General features: G+C 46.2%; 1 protein-coding gene across 18 annotated transcripts in view; it reads left to right on the forward strand.

Annotated features, from left to right (window-relative positions):
• INPP4A (inositol polyphosphate-4-phosphatase type I A) overlaps positions 1-24,844 on the forward strand; it is a 158,748-nt gene that overhangs the window by 64,273 nt on the left and 69,631 nt on the right. For 15 of the 18 annotated variants that reach the window (XM_032255365.1, XM_032255374.1, XM_032255369.1 and 12 more), the window contains exons 2-4: positions 20,449-20,510; positions 21,406-21,614; positions 22,152-22,196. In XM_032255365.1, coding sequence (XP_032111256.1) covers positions 21,509-21,614; positions 22,152-22,196 — 151 coding nt within the window. In that variant the 5' untranslated portion in view covers positions 20,449-20,510; positions 21,406-21,508. Of the gene's footprint in view, positions 1-7,753; positions 7,765-13,394; positions 13,398-14,156; positions 14,162-20,448; positions 20,511-21,405; positions 21,615-22,151; positions 22,197-24,844 lie in introns of those variants that run through there. The other 3 variants (XM_032255366.1, XM_032255373.1, XM_032255372.1) reach the window with 3 other exon arrangements.

The raw sequence follows: 24,844 nt of genomic DNA on the forward strand, positions 1-24,844 counted from the left end.
AATCTGGAGACAACAGATGCTGGAGAGGATGTGGAGAAATAGGAACAGTTTCACACTGTTGGTGGGAGCGTAAATTAGTTCTACCATTGTGGAAGACTGTGTGGCCATCTCTCAAGGACCTAGAAATAGAAATTCCATTTGACCCAGCAATCCCATTACTGGGTATATATCCAAAGGATTACAAATCGTTCTACTATAAGGACACGTGCACACGAATGTTCATTGCAGCACTGTTTACAATACCAAAGACCTGGAACCAACCCAAATGCCCATCGACGATAGACTGGATAGGGAAAATGTGGCATATATACACCATGGAATATTATGCAGCCATCAAAAACGATGAGTTTGTGTCCTTTATCGGGACATGGATGAACCTGGAAACCATCATTCTCAGCAAACTGACAAAAGAGCAGAAGATCAAACACCGCATGTTCTCACTCATAGGCGGGTGTTGAACAATGAGAACACATGGACACAGGGAGGGGAGCACTACACACTGGGGTCAGTTGGGGGGAAATAGGGGAGGGACAGTGGGGGGTGGGGAGCTGGGGAGAGATAGCAAGGGGAGAAATGCCAGATGTAGGTGATGGGGAGGAGGAAGGCAGCAGATCACACTGCCACGTGTGTACCTATGCAACAATTTTGCATGTTCTTCACATGTACCCCAAAATCTAAAATGCAATAAAATAAATAAATGGGGGAAAAAAAAATAAGAAGAGACCTAACAAATGAGGTGCACAGAGAAAAGACCATGTGAGGACACAGCTAGAAGGTGATTGTAAGCCAGAGAGAGTAGCCTCACCTGGAACTGAATCAGCTGGCACCTTGGCCTTGGACTTCCCAGCCTCCAGAACTGTAAGGAAATAAATATCTTATTTATAAGATATTTGTTTAAGCCCTTTTTTAAGCCCTCTAGTCTGTGGGGTTTTGTTTTGGCAACCTGAGCAGACTAATCCATGTGTCTAATGTGGAATCTCAATGCTCTTTTTGCCAAGTTCTGCCCCGTGAGGAACTAGGAAAGGAGTCCCACTCAAAATTATAAAAGCACAAGCATGAACGATGGTTACAAATAAAAAGGCTGTTTTGGAGATGCTTTACTGTCTACCTTTCTTCATATCTGTTTGCCGACCGGCCTGGTGATAGAAGCCATCTGTTAGCCTGCTGGGGGGTCTGGTTGTGAGCATAGTGATATAGGGGAACAGAATCACATGTCAGCAGTTATCCCAGAAATGCCAGGTTTGCTTCAGATTTTGACTTCCTCCCTGTTTTCCCCCCTCAAGCAGCGGTGGTGGATCATCAAACTGCTTTGAGCTGCTTTGCAGTTTCCTTGTAGAAACCTTTCCTCACTACATAGTTTAATCCTCTCATCTACCCTTGTTTACAATCTACAGAATGCTATATTTATTTAACTTTTTTTGAGATTTCAAGGCTTTTCTGAATGTTGCTCCAAGTAATCTGATGAATGCAGAACTCCTTACTTATTTTCTCCCTTTATTCTAAACCTTATAGGGCAGGACAGCTAAAAAATCCCCTTGGAATTAGTGCCAGAAAGTCCCTTTTTAAAAATTAATAAACTTAAATTTTTTTAGAGCAGTTTTAGGTCCACAGAAAAATTGAGTAGAAAGTACAGAGAGTTTCTATATATCCCTTATCTCTACACAGAAAGTCTTTTAATTGGGCCACTGCAACTTTCAAGGACAAAAGACAAGATTCTCTTTTATGGAGAAGTAGTACATTGCTTGGCTAGATCGATGGCCTTCACTGATGGGGGAGGGTGCAAGTGTCTGGCTGCCTGCCCAGCCTGCAGCTTGAGTGAATCTGAGCCCAGGGCCCAGCAGAGTGTCCCTGTGTCTGTGGGCCTGGTGGAGCCACACAAGATGTCAATAGCAGATGCATATGTAATTCTGGGGGAAACCTTCCCAGTGGTCCCAAACTTGGGCTATGTTGTTCTCAAGAGAGAATGTGTCATTTAAAGATTGAAATACTAACTCCTACCTTTTAAAAATATTTTTGCCTTTGTATCTCATTTGACTCTTGGCAAAGCCTAGTGTTGTTTAACTTAGTAACTTGTGGTCTACAGAGTCCTCACATATGCTTTCTTACTTGAGATTGCAGCAAACCTCTAAGGTGGTAATATTGTCTCCACTTTATGACACTGGATGTGGAGTGAGAGTCAGATGCTCCCACAGCCAGGAGCTGGTTGGTGGCTGTGGATGGAGATGGCATGCTGTCTTCCGTGCACTCTGTTCCAGGTCCACTGTCTCCTAAAGGGCATGTCTGCTGTTCAAGAAAAAAGGCATTCAATGATACTCGTTAAAGCATATGAATAAAGGAAGATTTTATCCAGGACCATCACAATAGGTATGGGGACCACAGCAACAGGGACTTGCAGTGGTGGAGGGAGATGGGGCTCAACTCCCAGTATAGTACAGGCAAGTGGGAATTTATAGCCTAGGAGCAGGGTAGGGGTCAGTGGATGGGAACTTACTAAAAGGAAACATCAGGAGTAAAGGAGATTCTGGCTAAACCCACCTAACAGGATTCTTGCTAAAGACTGTCCAGGACAATCAGACATCACCTAGGGCATGGTGGTAGAGGAACCTAATCAGATATTGGGGAGGGGAGGTTTTTTTGCTAAACTGGCTCAGCAGCATTCTTTGCTAAAACTGGAGTTTACAAGGAAGTACACAGATGGGCCTGGAAAGTTTGGGAACTTGACTAAAGTTTTGCCAAACAGAACATCTTCGTTACTGCCACTTGTGGAATGGCTGCAAGCCTTTTATTTGAAGAGTTAAATTTGTTTTTATATATACTTAAATACTTAGCAAGTTGAAAATATTCCATGTAGTAAATTTAAGTTAAAAAATGTGTTTAGGCTGGGTGTGGTGACCCACGCCTGTAATCCCAGCACTTTGGGAGGCTGGGTTGGGCGGATCACTTGAGGTCAAGAGTTCGACACCAGCTTGGCCAACATGGTGAAACCCCATCTCTACTAAAAATACAAAAATTAGCTGGCTGTCTTGGCATGTGTCTATAGCCCCAGCTACTCCAGAGGCTGAAGCAGGAGAATCACTTGAACCTGGGAGGTAGAAGTTGCAGTGAGCCAGGATTGCACCACTGCACTCCAGGGCAACAGAGCAAGATTCCATCTCAGAAAGAAAAAAAAACGTGTTTAAAGAAAAACCTGTGAGGCCGGGCGCGGTGGCTCAAGCCTGTAATCCCAGCACTGTGGGAGGCCAAGGCGGGTGGATCACGAGGTCAAGAGATCGAGACCATCCTGGTCAACATGGTGAAACCCCGTCTCTACTAAAAATACAAAAAATTAGCTGGGCATGGTGGCACGTGCCTGTAATCCCAGCGACTCAGGAGGCTGGGGCAGGAGAATTGCCTGAATCCGGGAGGCGGAGGTTGCGGTGAGCCGAGATGGCGCCATTGCACTCCAGCCTGGGTAACAAGGGTGAAACTCTGTCTCAAAAAAAAAAAAAGAAAAAAGAAAAACCTGTGGACCACAGTACAATGTTATGGTAGGAGCAATGATTTCCTGAGTACCAGTAGTTCAGGAAGTACTGTAGTATCTATGCTAACTTTGGGAGGCGACAGTGGAAGTCAGAGTCCTGATCTTTGTCCTGCCTTGCTGGTTGTACATAGAATGTTGAGAGCAAGACCCCCCCTCTAACCCCACATTCTCTAAACCTTGATATCCTCACTGAGGCGGGGAGTAATGATTTCCCTATGGTGGGACAGGCTTTGTTGTGAGGAGCAAATGACAAAACAGAATAGATGCCATTGATACCGTTTTGGGCACTCCACCAGCAAAGAATCATAGACTGGGGGAGGGAGGTGAGGGCTGGGGAAAGGGACCACATCTGGCAGGGGACACTGAAATGCCCAGAGTTTGTGATTTCCTTGTAATTTGATGGTTAAATTAAAACCTAGGCCAGATCAAAGGCCCAGGGGCTCCAACTCTACATCAGTTGTGTTTTTATTACTTTTATCTGCCTCTCACTAGTGGCTGAAGAACATGTTGGCCCCGTGCACTGCTGAGCTGAGCAATGCTGTGAGGCATTCAGCTGCACTGTTGTTACAGGCTTGGCCTGCGCAGGTTTCTCTGACTGATCCTGTGGATAACTATGACCTCAGTTATCTTCATATATCAGTGCCCACCTGCTCCCAGGTACAGTGTTCTATCTAGAATGATGTGAATGTGTATCTGGCCATCCAAGAGCCTAGTCCTCATGGAACCCTGGTTAATGGGCCAGATAATAATCCTGAGGGCATTAGGCAATACCTGTGTTCTTCTGGGTTGGCCAAGTTCTCCTGATGAAAGAGAGCATTCCTTCTGTTGGAGGCCTGCCCACTGTGGCTCCACTGTCATTGTCCTGGTTTGCATGTATTGAAGTTGGCTGGTAAGTGGGGGCTTGAGGTGGCTTGGAAGCTGTTCCTGCTACATCATGGTTTACAGTTTTTAGTTTTTCTATAGGTTTCTTCCAGTGCGAGATGAGAACACTTCTAAAAAATGAATTCCAAAGGCACATTTTCCCTGATCTCATTTCCCAACTACCAAGAGTGTTTTGAAAAATGTAAAAGCACATGTAGAGATTTGAATTAGCTTTCACTGCCACTGCTCTTGGTGGTGGTAATTTTACATATGATATGTGACAGGGAGACACTTTGTGAGGGCCTTTGTTCCCAGTGTGTTGTCTCCATCTCAGAATTCAGATGCAAAGTTTGGAGAAAGAGATAATGGTGAAAGTACTTCAACATTTTCTTATTTTTACATTGATAGTCCTACTTGTTAGCATTTTCTTTGGAAACAGCACCACAACCAGATTAGGAATCTTTCTGAAACAAAGGGAAGATAGTTCTTGTGACTTTTGTGAGCAGTCTCAATATTGCACTGTTTATGGGTGAGGTCACTGAGTGACCTAGCTCAAAGGCAAAAGATGGGCCTACTCTAAGGGTTTTAATAATAGACCTGACATTGTTTGCCCTCTTGAATTACCCAAGTGGTTTTAGTTTCTTTTGTTGTTTTTAATGTTGTTGGATTTTATTTTGTATTTCAGAGATAGTGAGTTTGGACTGACTAGGTTTAGTTGTGCTGATGACAAACTGACCTTTGGAACCTCTGGAGACCTCCTGGGACAAATGAGTTGCGCTTTATGTGTTGGTTGTGAATGTTGCCTGTTTATTCAGTGATGGGTGCCATCTTGACCCAGGCTTACCAATGGGCATCCTTTCTCACCAGCAAAGAAAGACCCCATACTGAGCAGGGTTCTTTCTTTGCTGGTGAGAAGGGATGCTCATTGCAATCCTTATAGAGTGCGTAGGTTCCTCCCTGGTTTGCCCCAAGTGAGAAAGAGATTTGTCTTCAAAAGCCCAGTAGGAGAGTGCAAGAGAGTACCAGGACTTTTCAGATTTGTTTGAACAGTTGAGATCCCAGGGAGTGTTTCATTCGCTGCAAGCTAAAACCCAGCTCTATGGTCTGGTGTTAGAGGATCCCCAGAAATGAGCTTGTCTCGACTCTCGAGCCCCATTCTCTCTGTCCCTTAATAGACAAGACTTTCCTTGTTTCCTGAATGAATGCTAGTCCCTGGGTGCACCTGTGCCTGTACCTTTTGAAGTCACATCAGTTTGCACCTCATCTGGATCGTCTTTTGCCAGATGTCAAGCTTCTTCCTTGCCTCCCTTGCAGAATGGGGCATGCACCTCATTTTGTCTTGGAGTTGTCTTATCTGACTGTCTTACTCCATCATTAAACTGTTGGATCCTTTCAGAGATCTCTTCTGACTCATTTGTGTGTCCACTATAAGTGCCTGGCTCAGTACTTGTTGAACAGATGAATGGAAAGTTCCAGAGTACAGACTCCTTTGCACATCCCCATCAAAAGGCACTTCAGGCCATCAAGCCAGCCTTACTTGACAGGATGACAGAGACTTCTACTGGAGGCAGGGCTGCTGCCTGTTTTCTGCCTCGGTCCCTCCCCTGTTAGCCTGATCTTTGCTGGTTGTTGAGAAGAGGTACCACATGAGAAGAAGGCAGATGTTGGTTGCTGTTGAGCACAAGGGTGCTACATGTCAGTTGGTGCCTGTCCCTACTTGTTTGAACTTACTCAGCCACGGCTCTGGTGGGCAGCTTCAGAGCACTGCCCAAGTAAGGGCATGGGCCTCAGAGGCGCAGCTTGTTGCACTGTGTAGAAATTGCATTTCTTTTTGAGTTTTCATCATTCCAGCCACTGTCAGCTTTGCAACAAGAGCTGTGGTCAAGCCACTGTGGAAGAGGCCCCTGTAAGGCAGCCGGTGGGGGGTCCTCCCTCACCAAACATTGAACTCTGAACAACCAGCAACACAGACAAGTAGCTGAAGCCGTAGAACCTTCTCTCCAGGAAGGTCCTATATAAAGATCAGGACTGCTTGCTGCCCTTTTGATTTGTTTTAATGAGAATATGGAGGACTGAAGTCCTTTTGTGTTTTTGCTAAGTGTTTTACCCAACAATGGATGGTTAAAACAGGATTCCATTTTACAGCTAAAATAAGCAGGTTATACACCACTTTGCCAGAGATCTGTATGTAGTAAAGTGTGCTGAATGTGTGACCACTTTGTGTTTCCATGGGACCTAGAGGACCAAGATGTCTCTCCCCTATTTCGATTTGTTGATGAGGAAGCTAGAAACAGCATTGCAACGTTGGTGCTTCCCGCTTGGAGGCCTTGGGCAGGTCGTCCCCAGTCTCCTGGCGTACTGCCTGGTTTCTAAAATAACATCATCTTCCCGGCATTTTATTGATCTGTGGTGGTTGCTTCACATTTATAGCCCTTTATGGAATTTTGTTGCTACTCAGAAAATTTTTTATTTTCTTGTGAAGCCAATTTTAACACTCACGAATTAGAAAGCAGGCTTTCCTAGTGCTTATAAAAATAAACAGAGCCCGCCTGACTCCACTTATCTGAAGCACGTTATTATTAACTTTCAGCTTACTATCAGTTCTGCTCTTAACGTGGTGGTCTAGAAGGAAATGATGTGTCTGGTGTTAATCTGCCACTGCCTCCTCAGGCCCACGTGCTATCCTGCTGAAGATGCAGGACTGGCAATGGCAAGGGGGTCCACAGCTTTGGCTGACCTTGAAATTCTTCATCATGTGATTCAGCAAGGCTGAGACCATCTCATCAGATTCACTCTAGGTTCTCTGTCTTGTCTTTGTTTTCCCAAAGCTCTGTTAGCATGGGCTTTTGAAAGTTGCCTGGATATTAAAGTACTATGCTAATAACTTGCTCTCTAGTAAACAAAACCAAAAGTTGGCTTCATAGTTGCTCACTGACCTGGCATAAACTAGAATGTGAAGTTTCTCATTTAGAAAAGGTTCGGGCAGCTTCCTGCTGGGATATTCCAAACCCCTCTGGGAGGTGGAATGGATGCCCAGCTTTTCTTTCAAGGGTGCACTTTGCCTTTAGGTTTGGGAAAAAGTACTTGGGACTGTTGTGTCTCATGAGGGCCAACCTTGATGGAGGCCTGCATTTCCCATGTGGGGCCTGACATTTTTATGTGTTCATCCAGAGTGATAAACTGGCTCACTTTCCCTGCGATCCTTCCTTGTTGAACCTGAAAGAGAGGACATGGGAGCTTTTGTAGGAGAGGGAAGACACATGCTTTATTCTTGAACTGTAGGGTGTGTGTCACCAGAGAGAATTGGAGACAGTGGTGACTATTTCTCACCTTACACACTCTTCCCTTACCAAACCGGGAATGAGTAAAACTTGTTGGGAATAGTAAAGAGAAGGAAATTACAGATAAAACACACTCATACAAGCAGAGCAGAGAGGCCTGCTGAAAGAGCTAGCCATCACCGCAGAAGCCTGGGCTTGAGTTGTATCTTGCTGATTCAGCAGGAGGGTGCATTTCCCCTTCCACTTTCCCATTGAAATATACCATTTCTGTACAATATTTATAGAACCCCTGTCTCTACCATTAGAAATACAGAATATTTTTGCCTTTTTACTTTACTATTAGTTGATATCGTTTGCTAGGTTTTGTCTGTTTATCCTGTTCACAAATTTTTGTTTTTTAAAATTTATTTTGAACTATTTTTGACAAAAACATTAACAGTATCTCTTCAAGGAGTTTAATTTCAGCTTAAGAAAAGAAAATCAAAAGTGAATGACATAAAAAAGAACCTGCTCTCATTCTAAAGTTTTGCCTTTTGCCTTTTTTGGGAAGCCCCATTTCTTGACTTTGGTGTTGCTTAATGGGAAAAGCTAGAGATGGAGTCAGAGACTGAATAATCACAGGGGATGCTTATGAAGATATGGGTGGGGACGGCAGGAAATAATGAGGACCTCTACAGCTGAAAAAGATGATGCCTTTTATTAGCATTTGGTAGTAGTCCAATTAATGTGTCCTGCACTCTGTTCTGCATATTGGAAAGAGCACTGGACTAGTAGGGCCTGCTTTTAGGTCCTGACTTCTGCGGCTGCTCCTGACATTGAGGGAGCCCCTCTACCATTGTGAACCTGCCTCCCAGGTGTCAGACTAGAATAACCGTCTCTCCCAGCCCAGTGTTGTGGTGTGAGGACCAGGCAAGTCAGAGCACATGGGCAGCATTTGCAAGACGTGTTGCTCACACTTAATTTCTTCCCCAGTGAGGTTTTTGCCTGCAGAGAGCTCTAGACAAGGTGTGTTTCCTCCAGTGGAGACCAGATGAGGCAGGTAAACGGGCAGAAGGCATCTTGGCCTGAGAGGTTCTTGGTCTCCTCCTCTCTTGATCCTCTTCTGTGGATTGGAAACATTTTGAGAAACTACATCCCTTGCATGCATTAGCAGCAGACGTTGATGAAGTCCTGGAAGAACATAATGCTATGGACAGACTTAAGGGAGGAAGGGTGGCTGCACCTCACAAGAGGAAGGGATCAGGGGCACATTTGGACTTTGCTTCCTGGAGTGGCCCACAATGCAGGCCCTACCCTGCAGGGGGGCAAGGGGAGTCAAAGAAAGGAACTCAGCATTTTCAGGGCTGCATTTTCACACAGCAAGCCATAAAGCTGTGTTTTTTCCTGAAATGATCTTGATTTCCTTCAGAGGGGGAAAATGACCTTTTGGGGAATCTGTGGTCTGGGGTGCTTTGATCTTCGTTCACAGTCCAGGGAGGTGTAGCTGCATTCCCCTCCTCTGCCTTGCTTGGCATCTCACTTTTTTGGGGAATGGTGGCTGCTGGCCACTGCTTTTTTGACCAGATAGCTGGGTAGACCCTGAAGGGGCCATTCTGGCCATTTCTGGCCTCAGGTGGGATGACAGTAGAGGATGTAGAGATGCTTCTGGAGTCAGTCAACGTTATGCGCGACTAATCCTTTCTATAAAACAGCGCATCTCATCCCTCAAATCAAAGTAATAGAAACCCAATTTCATTTGTTTTGGGGTTTGCTTGTGTTAATTTATAGATCACTTTTAGTTTTCTAACAGTTTAAATGTTCTAAACAAAAAAGTTTATGATTAATTCTGTGATTATGTTGTGTGTTTGATATAATGTAAAGCCATCTAGTTAACATGAGAGTTATTTGACCATTCTGTTTAAGAAACACCTGCTTTAGGGGAGTCTCCATTTGGCTACTGAAGTTGTGATGGATTGAAGGGGTGGTGATGCCCCATCCCTTTGTGGGAGCTCTCTCCTAGCCAAGCTCTTGGGTATTGTTGAAGCCCCCTTGCTACAATGTGACCCCTGCCCCCAGCCTGGGGGACCTGGCTCAAGCTGGAGAGAACTGGGAGAGCACCCATGCATGTGGCCTCTGGTGGCTGGAGCTGGAGAGCTTAAAGTTGGGGGCTGCCTCAGCTCCTACCATTTGGACTGACTCATTTGCAGAGTGGGAGGATGATGGATGTGGGTAAGCAGAGGGGAGCCGGGAAGGGCCACATGTACTGTTAGCCTTGGAGCCAGTGAGTCAGCTCAACCATGTTCCTGCTAAGGTGTTTAGCTCAACCCAGACTCCCAAGACAAATATGCCTTTCTGCCTAAGGTCACCTTGCTGCACAGTGCCCTGGCTGTTCTATATGGTGTCTTAGCCAGGCTAGCAAGAGTTCCCATGACTGTCCTCACCATGATGGTGCCATAACTGCATCCCCTGGGGGGATGGTGAGGGCATGGGGTGAATGCAGAACACTGTAAGGCAAGGCAAAGGACATTGCTGTGGCTGAGGTGTGGGCCACCCTCCTTGCACTCTGTGCTGAGAAGCCATGAGCCGCTGTAGCCATACCCCTTCCCAAGGGAACAAGGAGAGCTGCTTAGAGGCTGTCCTAGTAGCTGGGGAAAGTCAGGGTCCGCTTTCCAGGTGGCTAGCTCTGGGCCAGGGAAGCAGGAGCAGGCACCAGGCCAGGCCTGACAGCCTTGGATTTGGATGGAAGAAGAAAAGGGAAGAGAAATCACTATCTTAGGCAATGAATAAGGCACACCCAGCCTGCTTTGGGGTTTAGAGTCTCCTGCACCCCCACCTCCACCGTAGAGAGCCAGACTGGGTTCATGCACCACAGTCTTCTAACTGCATCTCCTGGAACCAACCTTTGAGTAAAAACCCTGGGTGAGTGATGATACTGCCCTTATTATGGACCCACACTCAGAGATAAGCCCAACCCACAGATCAGAGGGAAGCCCTTGTCCTTATCTCTTCAGTTCTTGGCCCTCTTTGAGCAGCATGTCTCCTTTGATGAGGGGGTTGAAATATTAGATGCTTTCCCCGGTCCTTTCGTACACTTACTTAGAAATTTCTGTGGCACTACTGGAAGGCCTTCTTTGTCAATAGATGGGCAAACTTTCAGTTAATTGTGTGAGGGCTTCAAGTGGTTTCAAGTGACAATGGAGAAAGAAAGGTCTTGTCAAAGTCCTTGCCTGTTGTAGGAGAGAGAACCATGCTGATCCTGGTGCATGCTGACTGCAGTCCTAACCAGGCAGCTCTGACAGCTGACCCCTATGCTCAGCACATCGTTCCTGTTGTCTTTGTCTGTGGTATTGGGAAATTGATGTGGTAATCAAATGACAAAGGAGGCCTGGTGCGTGGCAGTGATGAGGGCCATGTATGGGAACATTGGGTTGATTCACCTCAAGAAAAGTCTCCAGAATCCCAGGCTGCAACACCCAGTGGTGTCCCTGCCTAGAAAGGACAGAGTGACAAGCCAGCCCCTCACCCAAGGGAAGGCTTCAGAAGAGGCTTGGCCCACCATGTGGCCCTTAGGTTGTCCATCATTCATCTTTTTACACTTTGTGTTGTAGCTCTAGACCAAGCCTCCCGTCATTTTTGTATCCCTAAAGGCTGCTCCATAATAAACCCTTAACTGTTTGTTAAAGCAGAGGTCCCCAGTCCCTGCTGTAGACCAGCAGCGGTGGCATTAGATTCTCATAGGAGCACAAACCCTGTTGTGAACTGGGCATGCAGGGGATCTGGGCTGCACTCTCCTTATGAGAATCTAATGCCTTGTGATCTGAGGTGGAACAGTTCTGTCCTGAACCCACTCCCTCCACCAGCCCCATGGAAAAACTGTCTTCCACAAAACCAGTCTCTGGTGCCACAGAGGTTGGGGACTGCTGTGTTAAAGAGATTGGCAATTTACAGAGAAGAAACAGCATAAGGTACAGAAGGAAGAAATTGGAGGTGTTGAAGAAAGAGTGGCCGAAATGTATGGTGTGGGAGGCAGCCAGCAGAGCCTGCCAGCCCCAGGCTGCTCCTGGCACCTTCCAGACATTGCGCTTGTTATTATTGACACATCTCCCTCATCTCCGAGATTGTGAGCACCTGTTTTGCTCAGCGCACACATTTAAAGCACTTTTCTCAGGGCAACTTATTTTCAAACTGCTTCTTACAGAAAACCCCCTGAAGGTTCATGGTGTGTAGGTGAACCACAAGGAGCTGAGCTGCAGTTCTAAACTGGGCCATCCCAGAGACCTCCAGGAGAAGCTGGGATCCAAGAAGGACATAAAAGAAGTGAGGGAGTTGCCTTCCTTGTTATCTGAGGAAGAGCAGTCCCAGAGAGAGTGACTGATGCAAAGGCCATACCAGATAACGTCTAAACAGCAAAGAGGCCAAGGCAGGAGCAGGATGAAGATGCTGCTAGGAGGTTCATGGGCCCCACCATTGCTGTTGGACAAAGTCTGTGAGGACTGTGAGAGGAACGCTGGTCAAATTCCCAGGGTGTGGGAGCTGGGGTACTGAGGGACTTGAAGTTGTACCTATGGGGAAGATAGAGCTGATAGAATTGTTGATGGATTGGATGTGAGATGTGGGATGTAAGAGGAGGAGGAGACCCGGAGGCCTGGCAGTGATTTTATTTCTTACCTGGAGCAAGTGGAAGGACAAAACTCATCTACTGAGATGGGAAACCTTGAGGGGCTGGTGAGGTGGAAGAGGAAGGTTGGAACAGCCTGGGCTTGTTCTGCTCCTGGAGCATCCTCCTCTGCCCTCTTGTTTACAGGGATATCCATGTCCCTATCCAAGGTATCGCAGTTCAAACTGCTGTAACAAAATAACTGAGACTGACTAATTTATAAACAACAGAAATGTATTTCTTAGACCTATGGATATTGGGAAGGCACTGGCATTTAGGGTCTGCTGAGGGCCTTCTTGCTGTGTCCTCACATGACAAAAGGTGAAGGGCAAAGAGGGCCTCCCTAGTTGCAGCCCTTCATACAGCACTAATCCCAGGGCCTAATCACCTCCCAAAGGCTCCGCTTCTTAATACTATCACATTGATGGCTACATTTCAAGATAGGAATTTTGGGGGATACATTCAGACTGTAGCACAATGACTGACTCCCTCCATCGGAGACTGGGATGTGCATTTGTATTCTGGTTCAGGCACTGTATTATAACAGTTGACATATTTATTAATCTAATGAGGTATATCAGTTAAGTAAATGAAGTTAACTCATTGCCCTTACTAACTGTCTGTCGTCACTGGCAGACAGTAGTGCTTGGGAAATGGGAAGCCTGTGCTTGATTTTCTAAAGCACATTACTTTCCTTTATTTAAGTCCTAGCAATGCTGGACAGATGTTTTGCAGCATACTTGTGTGTTAAGTGTCCTTTGAGTCAGCACTTTACTCACAGTAACCCTCTCCTGCCCTGTGTAGGTACAGGGGGCAGGAGGTAGGAGAGGGCTGGGCCCCAGCTCTGAGGGGAGGAGGAAGCAGGCCTCTCCAGTACCAGAGGACCATGATGCTGCCGCCTCAGAACATGGATGTCTATCCAGGAGGGACAGAGCACCTGCCTCACTTCCCTAGGGGTCCAGGGTCCACTCACACTTTTCTGATGGGAAGACTATGAATTCCCTCCAACAGCAGTCGTAACTTCATTTCACAGGTGAAGAAACTGAGGCACAGAGATGGGACCCTGTGGAAGGTTACATGCTTCACAGTGGCTCAGCAGGTCTGATGCCAATGACTGGGCTCACCTCCCCCATGCCACCAAGCCATATTGCCTCAAGGAACAGGCCTCCACTTTCATGTTCCTTCACAGCAGCAACCTTTGGGCCTAATTTTTGGTGATTATAAACTGTAGCACAAAGTGCCATGGACCTTGGTGAAAAGTCCTGGTTGAAAGAACTGGAGAAGGTAGGAAAGTTGGCTAAAACTCAAATAGTCTTAGCTGTAGAGAAAGGGCTTCCAGGCCCACAGATGGCCCCAGTATAAGCACTGTGGGGGCCAGCCTTAGGGGAGGTTAGGGAAAGCCAAGGCAAGAACCTTCCATGGTTGACAGCCCATGCACCAAGCTCTGTGCAGATGTTTTCTATGTTTCTTCACATACGTGCTTGCTCCTCAGTGTGTCCTGGTGAGACCAGTGTTATTTCTATTATACAGAAACTGGGGCTGAGAGACGCTTGGCAGCTCTTAGACCTATTGGGGAGAAGGGATCTGAAGTGGCGTTAGCTGAGCAAGTGGATTCCTGACGCCCCGCTCTGGGCTTCACAGGTTGATCCAAGGGTTCAGTTTGTGGAAGGGCAGGTGCCAAGACCTGTCTTAATCCATTTTCTGCTGCTGTAACAACATACTACAGCCTAGATAATTTGTAAAGAAAGGCAACTTGTTTCTTACAGTCTGGAGACTGGGAAGTCCAGGAGCATGGTGCCCACATCTGGTGAGGGTCTTCCCATACTGGAAGAGTGGAAGGTGGAAGCCAGCATAAGAGACAGGAATAGGAAATCGGGGTAAATTCCCGATTTATGGAGAGCCCACTCCCTTTACTCCTACAGAAACAGCATTAATCTATTCTTGAGTACAGAGTCCTCATGGCCTAATCACCTCTTAAAGGCCCCACCCTCCCACTACTGTTACAATGACAATTAAGTTTTCAACACAGGAACTTTAGGTGAACACATTCAAACTATACCAAGAGCCTTCTGTGGACCAGTGTGCTCGGAGGCCTGGCGGGCTTGGAGCCAGAGCCCGGGAGGGGCATGAGGAAGGCCTTCCTGAGACCCCCTCCCAGGCCCCCTCCACTCTTATCCTTGTTCCTGCAGCATCTGGCCTTTTCATCCTAGTTAATGCCTGAGCCTTTGAGGCAGCATTTTTTTGTATTTTATGCTAGGGAGGCATATTTGACTTTGTTTAAAAGGTTAAGGTCTTTCCTAGGCAGTGGCTTTTGTTTGAAAGGGAGAAAGAAAGGAAGACCTGCTTCCACTATTCTCTTGCACTGTAGGGTGGGGAGGGACACACAGGGGTGGAGGAGTCTCCAAAGTGGGCAAATTAGAATCAACAATGGCCCCAAGTGCTGCATCCTAGACCTCATTCCTCCTGCGCCGCCTCCCAGGACCAGTCCTTTTGCTTTTCTGAGCCATGCCCACCATACAGCCCCTTCCCACTTGACATCAGATGGCAGTTTTCACCAGTGTTCTTCCCCTTCCTGGGCGGCCCCCTCAAGTTGACCATATTTAAGGAAGAATGAGTTTTGGTGTGTTCTCACCCTGTGGTCACACACTCCTCATACCCATTTTTATAATTTTCTTTGCATTGAAAGTTGATTCATAGCACTTAACTTTCTCATTTGTCATGTAGAGGCATTCATTCATTCACTCACTCATTCATTCCAAATATAAACCAGAGGAAGTTTCTGCTGCCATTGGCTATTTCTCTGGAATAATTGGAAGCAGGCCTTCCTGGTCCTTGTTGTGTGCAGCACGTCCCTTAGCTGGTGACAGACCTGAGCAGGTGCTTGGGAGCAGAACATGAGCTGTTGTGGCAGTGGTTGTGCCAAGCCTGCACGGAGGCCAGTGCTGCCTCGTTCTTGGAGTGGAGCCTCTACTTTGCTGGTCACCTTGGGCTTGGCCATTCTGGTGTTACTGCTCCTGTTCTCTCTGTTGGCCTTGCCCTGTCGCTGCTGCCCATCCCTGTCACCGCAGCCATTCTGGCTGTGGCCAATTAAGTTTGTGTCATCAGCAGCTGCATTTAATTCACCCTGTGCCCACCCCCATGTTTGTGTCCATGTCTTAGAAATGCTTCTAGGTGGCCGTTCTCTTATTTGCTGGGCTTCAAGAATTGGTGGCCCTGAACCCCCAAGGGTCCTAGGATCCCTGCTGGCTATAGACAAGATCTGAGTAGAGCCCTGGGTAGACTCAGTTTCCTTCTGGCTCCAGGAACCCATAGAAACAGAGGCTGGTCTGGGACACTGTAGTGGCGATTAGGTCACATTTTCTCTCTAGGTTGGATTAACAGCTCTAGCGGAGTCACTTCAGTGAACCTAACATCTTGACATTAAAGCCTCTCACACCGTGGGATGTCCGGAGTGGTGAGGTCCAAGCCTACCGCAGGGAATAGTGGTGTGGGGAAGCCTCAGGAGAAGTGTTCAGAGTGTCCTGAGCTTCACCTGGAGTTAGAGAGGGGTGAAATATATATTTGATCTTCCTCCCTCTTTTCCTGAGGTATTCTTAGAATCTCTGGAGTGATAAGAGTGTCTTTGCATGCAAATGAGATGACTGGTATCTGGGGGTTCCTAGATTGCTTAAGGATTTGGCCGGTTGCCAGAGTAATCCCATGATTAGAGGGCTGAAACTTAGAGTATTCCACCCTCTCACCTCTGGGAGAGGCTGAAGGTTGAGCCAGTACATCAATGGCTAGTGATGTAGTCAATTATGACCATAATGAAGCTTTCATTAAAGACCCAAAAGGAGGCTGGGTGTTATGGCTCACACCTATAATCCCACCACTTTGGGAGGTCAAGGTGGGAGGATTGCTTGAGGTCAGGAGTTTGAGACCTGCCTGGGCAACATAGCGACACCCCATCTCTAATTTAAGAAAATTAATAATTATCCAGGTGAGGTGGCTCCCATGTATAGTCTCAGCTACTCAGGAGGCCAAGGTAGGTGGATAACTTGAGCCCAGGAATTTGAGGCTACAGTAAGCTGTCATCAGGTCATTGCACTCCAGCCTAGGAGACAGAGCAAGACCCTGTCTCTAAAAGCTTTAAAAAAAAGTACAGAACTCCAGAGAACTGAGTTCTGGGAGCTTTTGGATAGCTGAGCATGCAGAGGTTCCTGGGGAGTGGCACATAGGCAGGCTTGGCAGCTCCACGCCCTTTCCCACGTGCCTTGCCCTGTGCACCTCTTCCGGCTGGAGGTTCATTCACATCCTTTGCAGTATTCCTTCCTGTCTGTCTGCAGGAAGGTGATATTTGTCTCTCTCAGGTTATTATTAATAGTAACTTTCAGTGCCAGTGAATGGTGTGACATCTCATTGATCTGTGATTTTAGCTGTCCTGGATTTGGGGTTTCTGAGAGTAAGTCCTTCCTCTTTCTGCTTCTGTAAAGTAGCCTCTTTCTTAGGGACTGCTGACTCATGCTCAGCTTCATGCCAGCCTTTCATTTTACTTTCTCTCTTATGCTGCCTGTGTTTGGAGAGCAGAGGCACAGTGAAGCTTCTCAGCCCATTTGCTACCACAGACAGCAATAGGCTGGGGTGGGGTAGGACAGGGTCAGTGGATAAGGTAGGGAGAGGGACCCCCATTGCCCTTGGGCTTTTTCTTTGGGTTGATAATGATAGTTCATTCACCCTTCACCTCCATGCGACCTTGAAAAAATCACTCTGTCTGAGTGTCCATGACCTCATCTGTGCAACTCCCTTTAAAAATTATTCTTAGAAGAACCCTAGTGAATAAGATAAGCAAAGGTGGAGCTCTGATGTGTTAATCCTCACCTCTCAACACTAGCTCAGGAGAGCCTGAGAGGTTACTGAGGTAAAGGGGCCTGCAGTACTCCCTCCAGGCCCCTGGCACACCTTTCCCAGGACTGCTGCTGAAGGCCTTGTCACCTCACTAGTCCTGTGTGAATCCTAACACCCCTCCTGTCCTACTAGTGCCCTCTCCACCACCCAGTTCCTCCCCCCCAGGGCTGGAAGGGACATCAGTGGGATAAAACCTCAGGGTTTGCTGTCTACTTCATGGTCCACTGCCTCTTGTTGGAGGGGTCACGTGACTGCACAGAGTGAGGAATGGGGGCTGTTCGCTAAATGGGTTGTTGCTGCTTTTTTCTTGACCCCAAGAAAAATTTCCAACCTCCTAGACAACTCCCACATACTCTGTCTCCTCTTCTATTTAAGTGCTGTTTTTCCTCCTAATGAGCTCTGGTCTTCAAATGGAGCTGGGAGGAAAAACAAGGACCTTGGGAATATAAGAATCCTTGGTGAATTACCTCGTATTAATGAGAACAAGAAGAGAAATTGAGTTCAGCTCTGCAAATTAGCTTTGTGTTCTGGGCCTTGATGCCTTAAATTGCAGATTCTAATTAAATGTCCCCAAATAACTATGAAGTGCTTCTAAGGTCTTTTTGACCTAAAATTTCTGTGACCTTTGAACTATCTCAGGTGTAAAATTAGTCTGTAGATGTACCCCTTTAAGCATTTCTATCTCCAGAAACCTCACGATGCCTAGGATGTAAACCACCCTCCTAAGGGCAGATCAGGCAGGTGGAGTGGGCAGGGACCCTGCAGGGAGAGGTGGAAAGGGGTGGGCATGGGTGAGTTTTGGAGCATCCCCAGGGCTGACAGAATGTTGGGGTACAGATGTGTCCCTCTGTTAGGTGGCCTGTCTCCACTGTCACAAGTAAAGGGGGTGACCAACACCTTTACTAACAGGCTGAGCGGGGCAGCAAGGTAGCCAATGGAATGCTGGAGACACACTGTGAAAATGTTCAAGAGGGAAGAGCCTCTTCTTCGAGCTGAAGTCATGCCTAGGGTGCTGCCCTGCATGGGGTGCAATCTTCAGTGACACAAGAGTGTGGCCATGAGGGAAGGAACAAGACAGTTCCCCATGATCACATCCCCAGCGTGGCTATCGTCTTGATGCAGCCTCCTGCTGGCTGTCCCCTCTGTACAGTATCTCTTTAAATGTCTACAAACAAAGCAAAGATAGGCTATTTCCTTAAAAACACATGATGCAGAACTGACTTTTTTTTTTCGTAGTGCTGTTTTGTATACACCTTTTTTGGGGGTATAAAAATCACATGTGTACAGTTCATTGAATTTCACACAGTAAAGTCTGTGTGCAATCCATACCCAGATCATTTCCAGAGCCCCAGAAGCCCCCTCACCCTCCCCAGTCAGTACCTACCCCTTCGGGATACCACTCTCCATATTCCGAATCCCACAGATTTCATTTGGCCTGTGCTTGAACTTTGTATGGATTATTTGCTTAGAATAATCTTAACTTTTCCCCTTGACATTGTTTCTGAGACTCATCCCATTGTTTCATCTGTTCTACTATTGATGAACGTTTGGGTTGTCTCTAGTATCTTCCTACTGTGAACATCACTGCTCCAAACCTTCTCTACAGGCTTTTGGGGAGCATAACTATGCGTTTCTGTTAGCAATTCCCCCTCTGAATTGTATGCCAGGTCACAGGATAGGTATATGTTCAACTTAAATAGAGGCGGCCAGTTTTCCAGCATAGCTGACCATTTCTAGCATAGCTGAGTAGAGTGACACTCTTCTCTCTACCAGTAGAGTGTCACTTCCATTGACTCCACGTCCCTAGCAGCACTTGGTATAGTCTGTCTTTGTCATTTTTGCTGTTCTAGTAGTTGTGCAGAGTCTCACGGTTTCAGTTTGCATTTCCCTGATGACTAATGGGATTGAAGAACTTTTCATGGGTCTGTTGGCTTTATTATGATCATTTTGATAGCCGGATAATAGTGTGTCTTATGGATGTTTGAGAACATTTTTTTCTTACCTATAGCTGGCCATTTGGATTGCTTTATTATTGTAAGTAATGCTACAATAAGCATTTTTACCCAGTAGTCTTTTCCATGTTCTAGACTACTGGCAGGAGTTTTGTTATGATTTACGAATTTGATAATGAATGCCAGATTGCTTTCTAAACGTTCGAACTACTCTAAGATGTGATCAGCAGTACAGGAGAGTCCTAGACAGCTTCCGCCAGATCCTCCAGCAATGTGTATTCTCATTCAAGAACAAACAAAACTCTTTTGGAGGACGTTTTCAGGTGAAGGAAAGCGTATTAAGCATTGTGTTACTGAGTGTTTGGTCACTTTTTCAAAATGTTTACCATGTGTATTCCTCTTTTATGAATTCCTACCTTTTGCCACTTGCATTTTGGTGAGTTTTTTGTTAATGTGTACAAGCATTACTGTAAAACACAGATACTGGTACTGTAAGCACTTTCTTGTTTTACCAGTCGCGTCGCATGTTGTTTCACTTGTGTGTCTTTTGATGTTAACCAGCGAATCTTCCCCTTGGTGATTTTTATTTTGTTGCTCCCCCACCAGGCCACTGCCCTGTCTACAGAGATGCCCAGGCTGAAGATCCCTGGGCACTCCTAGTGGGAGGGATAGGAGCACAGCCTGCAAGAGAGACTGAGTCTGCCCTGGGCCAAGCACTCTGCTCTTGCTGTCATCTGATTCTCTGACCCTGGCGCTTTAAGAGGGATGGCTCATGAGCTGAGCCCTGAGGGCTGCCCAGCAGCCCCCTTGGTGCTGGGACTAAGTGGGGCCTCGGGCCCCAGCAGCAGCAGCGGTGTGGGAGTCTAGTGGAGTCTGCAGAACACTCTCCTGTTCATGCACATTTGGTTTTCGTTATAGCCGCATGAGATGGGTGCAGCCCATCCATCCTGAAGGGAAGGGCCTTAGAGGGCCCTGCAGCTTCTCCCAGGGCCTGCAGTTTGTGAGTGAGGAAACTGGACCTAGATTCTTGTCTCCTCACGTCCCTAGACCATACCCAGCTGCCCACTTGGCTCTTTAGGACAGGCCTAGACTCCCTTAATAGATCAGCCCTGCAGGGGAGAGGAATATGTGCTTTCTCTTTCTCATTTTTTTGGATTTCAGCAAAACTTGTATTTTTGAGCCAGAAGGTTAGATTGGGGTATGGAGCTCAAACTAACATGGAGTAGCTCTTGGCCTCTCTACATTTCTAGGCATTGCATTCTTGAGAACTTCATGTTTGACGAGCCTGTTAAGTTTTTGCTTTCTTATTTTTAGATGATGGATTTGGACGTGCTTCTGTGAAGAAATGCCACATGGTCCGAGAACAAACATGTCCAGTAAGTTGTTTGGTGAATTAACCCAAGGACAGGAGCCCAGGTCCTTCAGGCCCAAGGTGTGGATACCCTTTGGGAAGACAGGGCTATCTCTGGAAATATGATGACCTCTGAGAAAGTGTTTTAAAGTAGGCTTATAGTCAGTCTAATTATCTTCTAAAGGTTGGTTCTTTCTAGAGGCAGCAGGAGTTGTAGCATATAGGGTGGGAAAAACCTAAAACTCCCTTCTCACTGCTTAACCTAGTTCTGAGAGCAGAGTATGGGTTCTGGAGCACTGAGCCATATGAAGTGTCTGACTCAGCCTGTGGCGGTGTTTTACTTAGAGCTCTCCGCCTCCACAGCACAGCACCCTCCACTTCGCTTAGGCCTAGATTACATGCTTTGCGGGAAGGAAAGCCTGAGATCCAGACATACATGAAGTTTATGCAGCTCTGGGAAGAAAGCCAGCAGGTTAAAGCTGTGAGCTTTGTCTCGCTAGTGTTTTGCCACCTGGATGTAGCCCGTGGGCAGCAGACTCTTCTGCAGCTCTTACCCTTCTCACAGAGATTGTGGTGAATTGATTTAAATTTTTAAAGGTTCTATGAGGCTTGCCAACAGAAGATCATAATAAAGAAAATCTCGAAAGCCATATTTTATGATTATGTGAAAACCATCATTCACTGTGGCATATCTCCGTTGAAAAAGACAAGACATCCTCAAGGGATCCCAGGAGTAAGGAGGAAGAAGTGACCAGACAGGGCAGGGAGCAGCGGACTGTTCACCCTGGTTCCTCACATGCTGGGGAACCCTGGTCACTGTCCCTTTCCTGCATTAGGTCACGTTCTTTCTAAATGAGAACATGATGCCACTCCATCACCATCGCCATGATTTCTTACCAGTGTTTGCTCCTATTTCTCAGGGCTACTGCCACTTTAGGGGACTAGGGCTCAGTGCCAACGCTTCCCGGGTTATCAGGCGTGGTCTGACCCAGGATCAAGAAGCACATCATCACCAATGACATCATGACAGCAAGAGAGCACAGCCCTCGCCATGGTGCCAGGGCCCGTGCAATGCAGCGGGCTTCTACCATCGATGTGGCGGCCGACATGCTGGGCCTCTCTCTGGCAGGTGAGCCTCACAGGGCCTGTACTGGGCTCCAGGTATGAGCTCACAGAGCATGGCTTCACACTGTGGCAGTGCTGGGAGGTACCTGATAAGTCCCCATGACTACCCTAGACTACAGGGTACCCTAGTTTAGCATCCTTCTGGTTGAACCAGTAAATAGGAAAGGGGTCATCAGCCCTCTTCCTGTGAACCGCTTTTGCTGGAGCTTGACTATGTTAGTTTTCCAGTTTGCAGGGGGAGGGGGGCACCACCAGGGTAGCGTGGGAATGTCCAAGTGTCTGGCTAACAAATGCCCAGGCCATGGTAAAAGGCCTCCCTGTTGTCGATGTGTAGATCCAAGGAGGAGTGGGGGTTTGGTTGTGGGGTCAGGGACTTCATAGCAATCTCAAAAACAAAATATTTTTAAAATGAAGAAATTGTCTTGCATGACAGTTCTTCTTATTGTCGTTGGGGGGAAGTAGAGGGTTATTTGTGCATTAAGTCTGAAAACAGGAAAAAGTTTATTAAGGGTGATTTTTCTGTCATTTCTTTTCTATTTAGGAAATATACAAGACCCAGACGAGCCCATTTTAGAATTTAGCTTAGGTAGGTATCTTTTTATTTTTTATTTTTGTTTAAAAAATAGTTTACTTAAAAATGAAAACAAAAACACTACCACCAGTGCATGGGCTTGTCTCAGAGAGCTTGCTGCTGCCGCCACCACTGCTGCGGTGTTTCTGAGAAGACAGAGCCCTAGCAGCTGCAAACTTCTGTGGGTGAGAAGGCGCCTTGGAGGCTGTGTGCCCATGGGCCCTCAGCATGGGGCCCACCCTCTGGGGGTATGCTTTCCACAAGTGGCTGAAGACAGGGAAGTGAGCCCACTTAGAGAGCTGCCAACAGAGCCCCCCACCACCTTCTCCCACCCCAATGGGAGAAAGAGAAGGAGTTAGGAAAATTGGGCTTAAGGTTCAGCATTGTTGCCTCTGGCTACAAGGCCTTGTGTGGTTTTCACTCTTTAGCCCTCGGTTCCCTATTGTATAAAAGGCAACAGTGGCACCTGAGTGCTCTCTCTGTCTCAGGATCAGATGAGAATACACTAAAAAATGGATCAGTATTTGCAGAGTCTGGGGTCAGCAATACATGGCATCACTATGCTTCAGGAGGCCTGAGACACCTCTCCATCAGAGCCCAGTGCTACCCAGCACTCCTCTCCCCCTTTCCCATTCCTTGGTAGTGGTCAATATTAGTTGGCCTGACACTAGTGTCCAAGAGGTGGTGTGACATAAAAGAGGCACCTCCTGGGGAGTCAGATGACCTGGATTGCAGCCCTGACCATGCCAGGCTAACCATATGGCCTTGAGCCTGCCACTCAACCTTGCTGGACCAGTTTCCTCCTGTGCTACATGAGGATGCTACTGCTTGTTTGAGAGACGAAGAAGATCAAAATGGTTAAGCACCCCCAACCCCAAAAGACTTGGACAAACTGTAAAACCCACAAAACTGTAAGTACACTACTGCCCGGGTACAGTGGCTTGCACCTGTAATCCTAGCACTTTGAGAGGCTAAGGTAGGAGGATTGCTTGAGGCCAGGAGTTTGAGGTCAGCCTGGGCAATGTAGCAAGGCCTTGTTTCTAAAAAAGAAAAAAAAAAAACACTTACCTGACTGTGGTGGCACATGCCTGTATTCCCAGCTACTGAGGAGGCTGAGGTGGGAGAAGCCCTTGAACCTAGGAGTTTGACATTGCAGTGAGTTATGACTGGGCCACAGAGGGATACCCTGTCTCTAAATAATAATAATAAACAAAAAATAGAACTTGGAAGAAACAGAGACATTGCAGAAAGTTTCAAAGAAATTATAATTTATATTGGCTGGGCACATGCCTGTAATCCCAGCACTTTGGGAGGCCAAGGTAGGTGGGTGGATCACCTGAGGACAGGAGTTCAAGACCAGCCTGACCAACATGGTGAAAGCCCATCTCTTCAAAAATATAAAAATTAGCTGGGCATGATGGAGGGTACCTATAATCCCTGCTACTCTGGAAGTTGAGGTGGGAGAATTGTTTGAGCCTGGGAGGCAGAGGTTGCAGTGAGCTGAGATCACGCCATTGCCCTCCAGCCTGGGGACAGAACGAGACTCTGTCTCAAAAAAAGAAAAGAAAAAAAAGAAATTATAATTTATATACTCAAGAAAAGATAGTAAATCTATAAAACAAAACCAGGACACTATAAAGAGAAAAAGAACAATTGAAGAACAAGAACAATCTTAGAAATTTAAGATACGATAGATAAAATTTTAAAAATTCTATAAAATTTGGAAGTTAGTCAAGGAATTCTTCCAGAAAGTTAAATTTTAAAAACAAAATAGAATATAGGTGAGAAATAGAAATGGAAATTTTGAGAGTAAATCCAGAAGGCTCAGTATTTAGAAGAAAAAACAGAAGAGAACGTAAGGGAGGAAATGTAAAGAAAGGAGAAATCTCTGAGAGCTGAAGAATGTGTCTCTAGATTAAAAATGTTTACCAGGGCCCAGCATAATGATGAAAGAGACCCATAACGAGGCTTATTGTGGTGAAATTTGAGATCACAGGGAATAAAATGAAGATCCTAAAAACTTCCAGAAAGAAAAATAAACCAAACAGGTCATACCCAAGGATCAGGAATAGAACTGGCATGGAATATCTCAATAACATTGGAAACTTGAAGACAGTGAGACAACACCTTTAATTATATTTTCAACCCAGAATTCTCTGCCCAACCTATCAATCAAATGTGAGGGTAGAAAGAAACTTGTTTCAGCTGTACAGAGTTATACAGCAAAAATTTACTTCCCTGGCATTCCTTCTCCAGAAGCTAGTAGAGAATGTGTTCCCATCTTAAAGAGGGACCACATTGAGCAAAGAAGTCATGGGATCCAGGAGCTGGATTATTGAATGGGCACATGTGTTGACTTTTAAAATAAAAATTTAAAATTGAAAAAATTTATGTTAATTGTAAAACCTTCAATACAGAAAATGTGGAAGGAAAGGAAAACTTTGTGAGAGGTAGTCAGTTAGCTCTTTAGTATATATCCTTCCAAATACACATATTTCACCCTTACAGAGTACTATATGGAGATTTTTAATGATTTTTGGTTGTGGAAGTGATGGAATTATTTCCAAACATGTCATCCTAGTATTCTTGTTACCCTTTTTTTCATGTAGCAAAATATCTTTTTGTTTTAATATATATGAGATTTGCTTCATCATTTTAAATGC

The sequence above is a fragment of the Sapajus apella genome, unplaced genomic scaffold (assembly GCF_009761245.1).
Source record: "Sapajus apella isolate SASKATOON/1434 unplaced genomic scaffold, GSC_monkey_1.0 scaffold89, whole genome shotgun sequence".
NCBI lineage: Eukaryota > Metazoa > Chordata > Mammalia > Primates > Cebidae > Sapajus > Sapajus apella.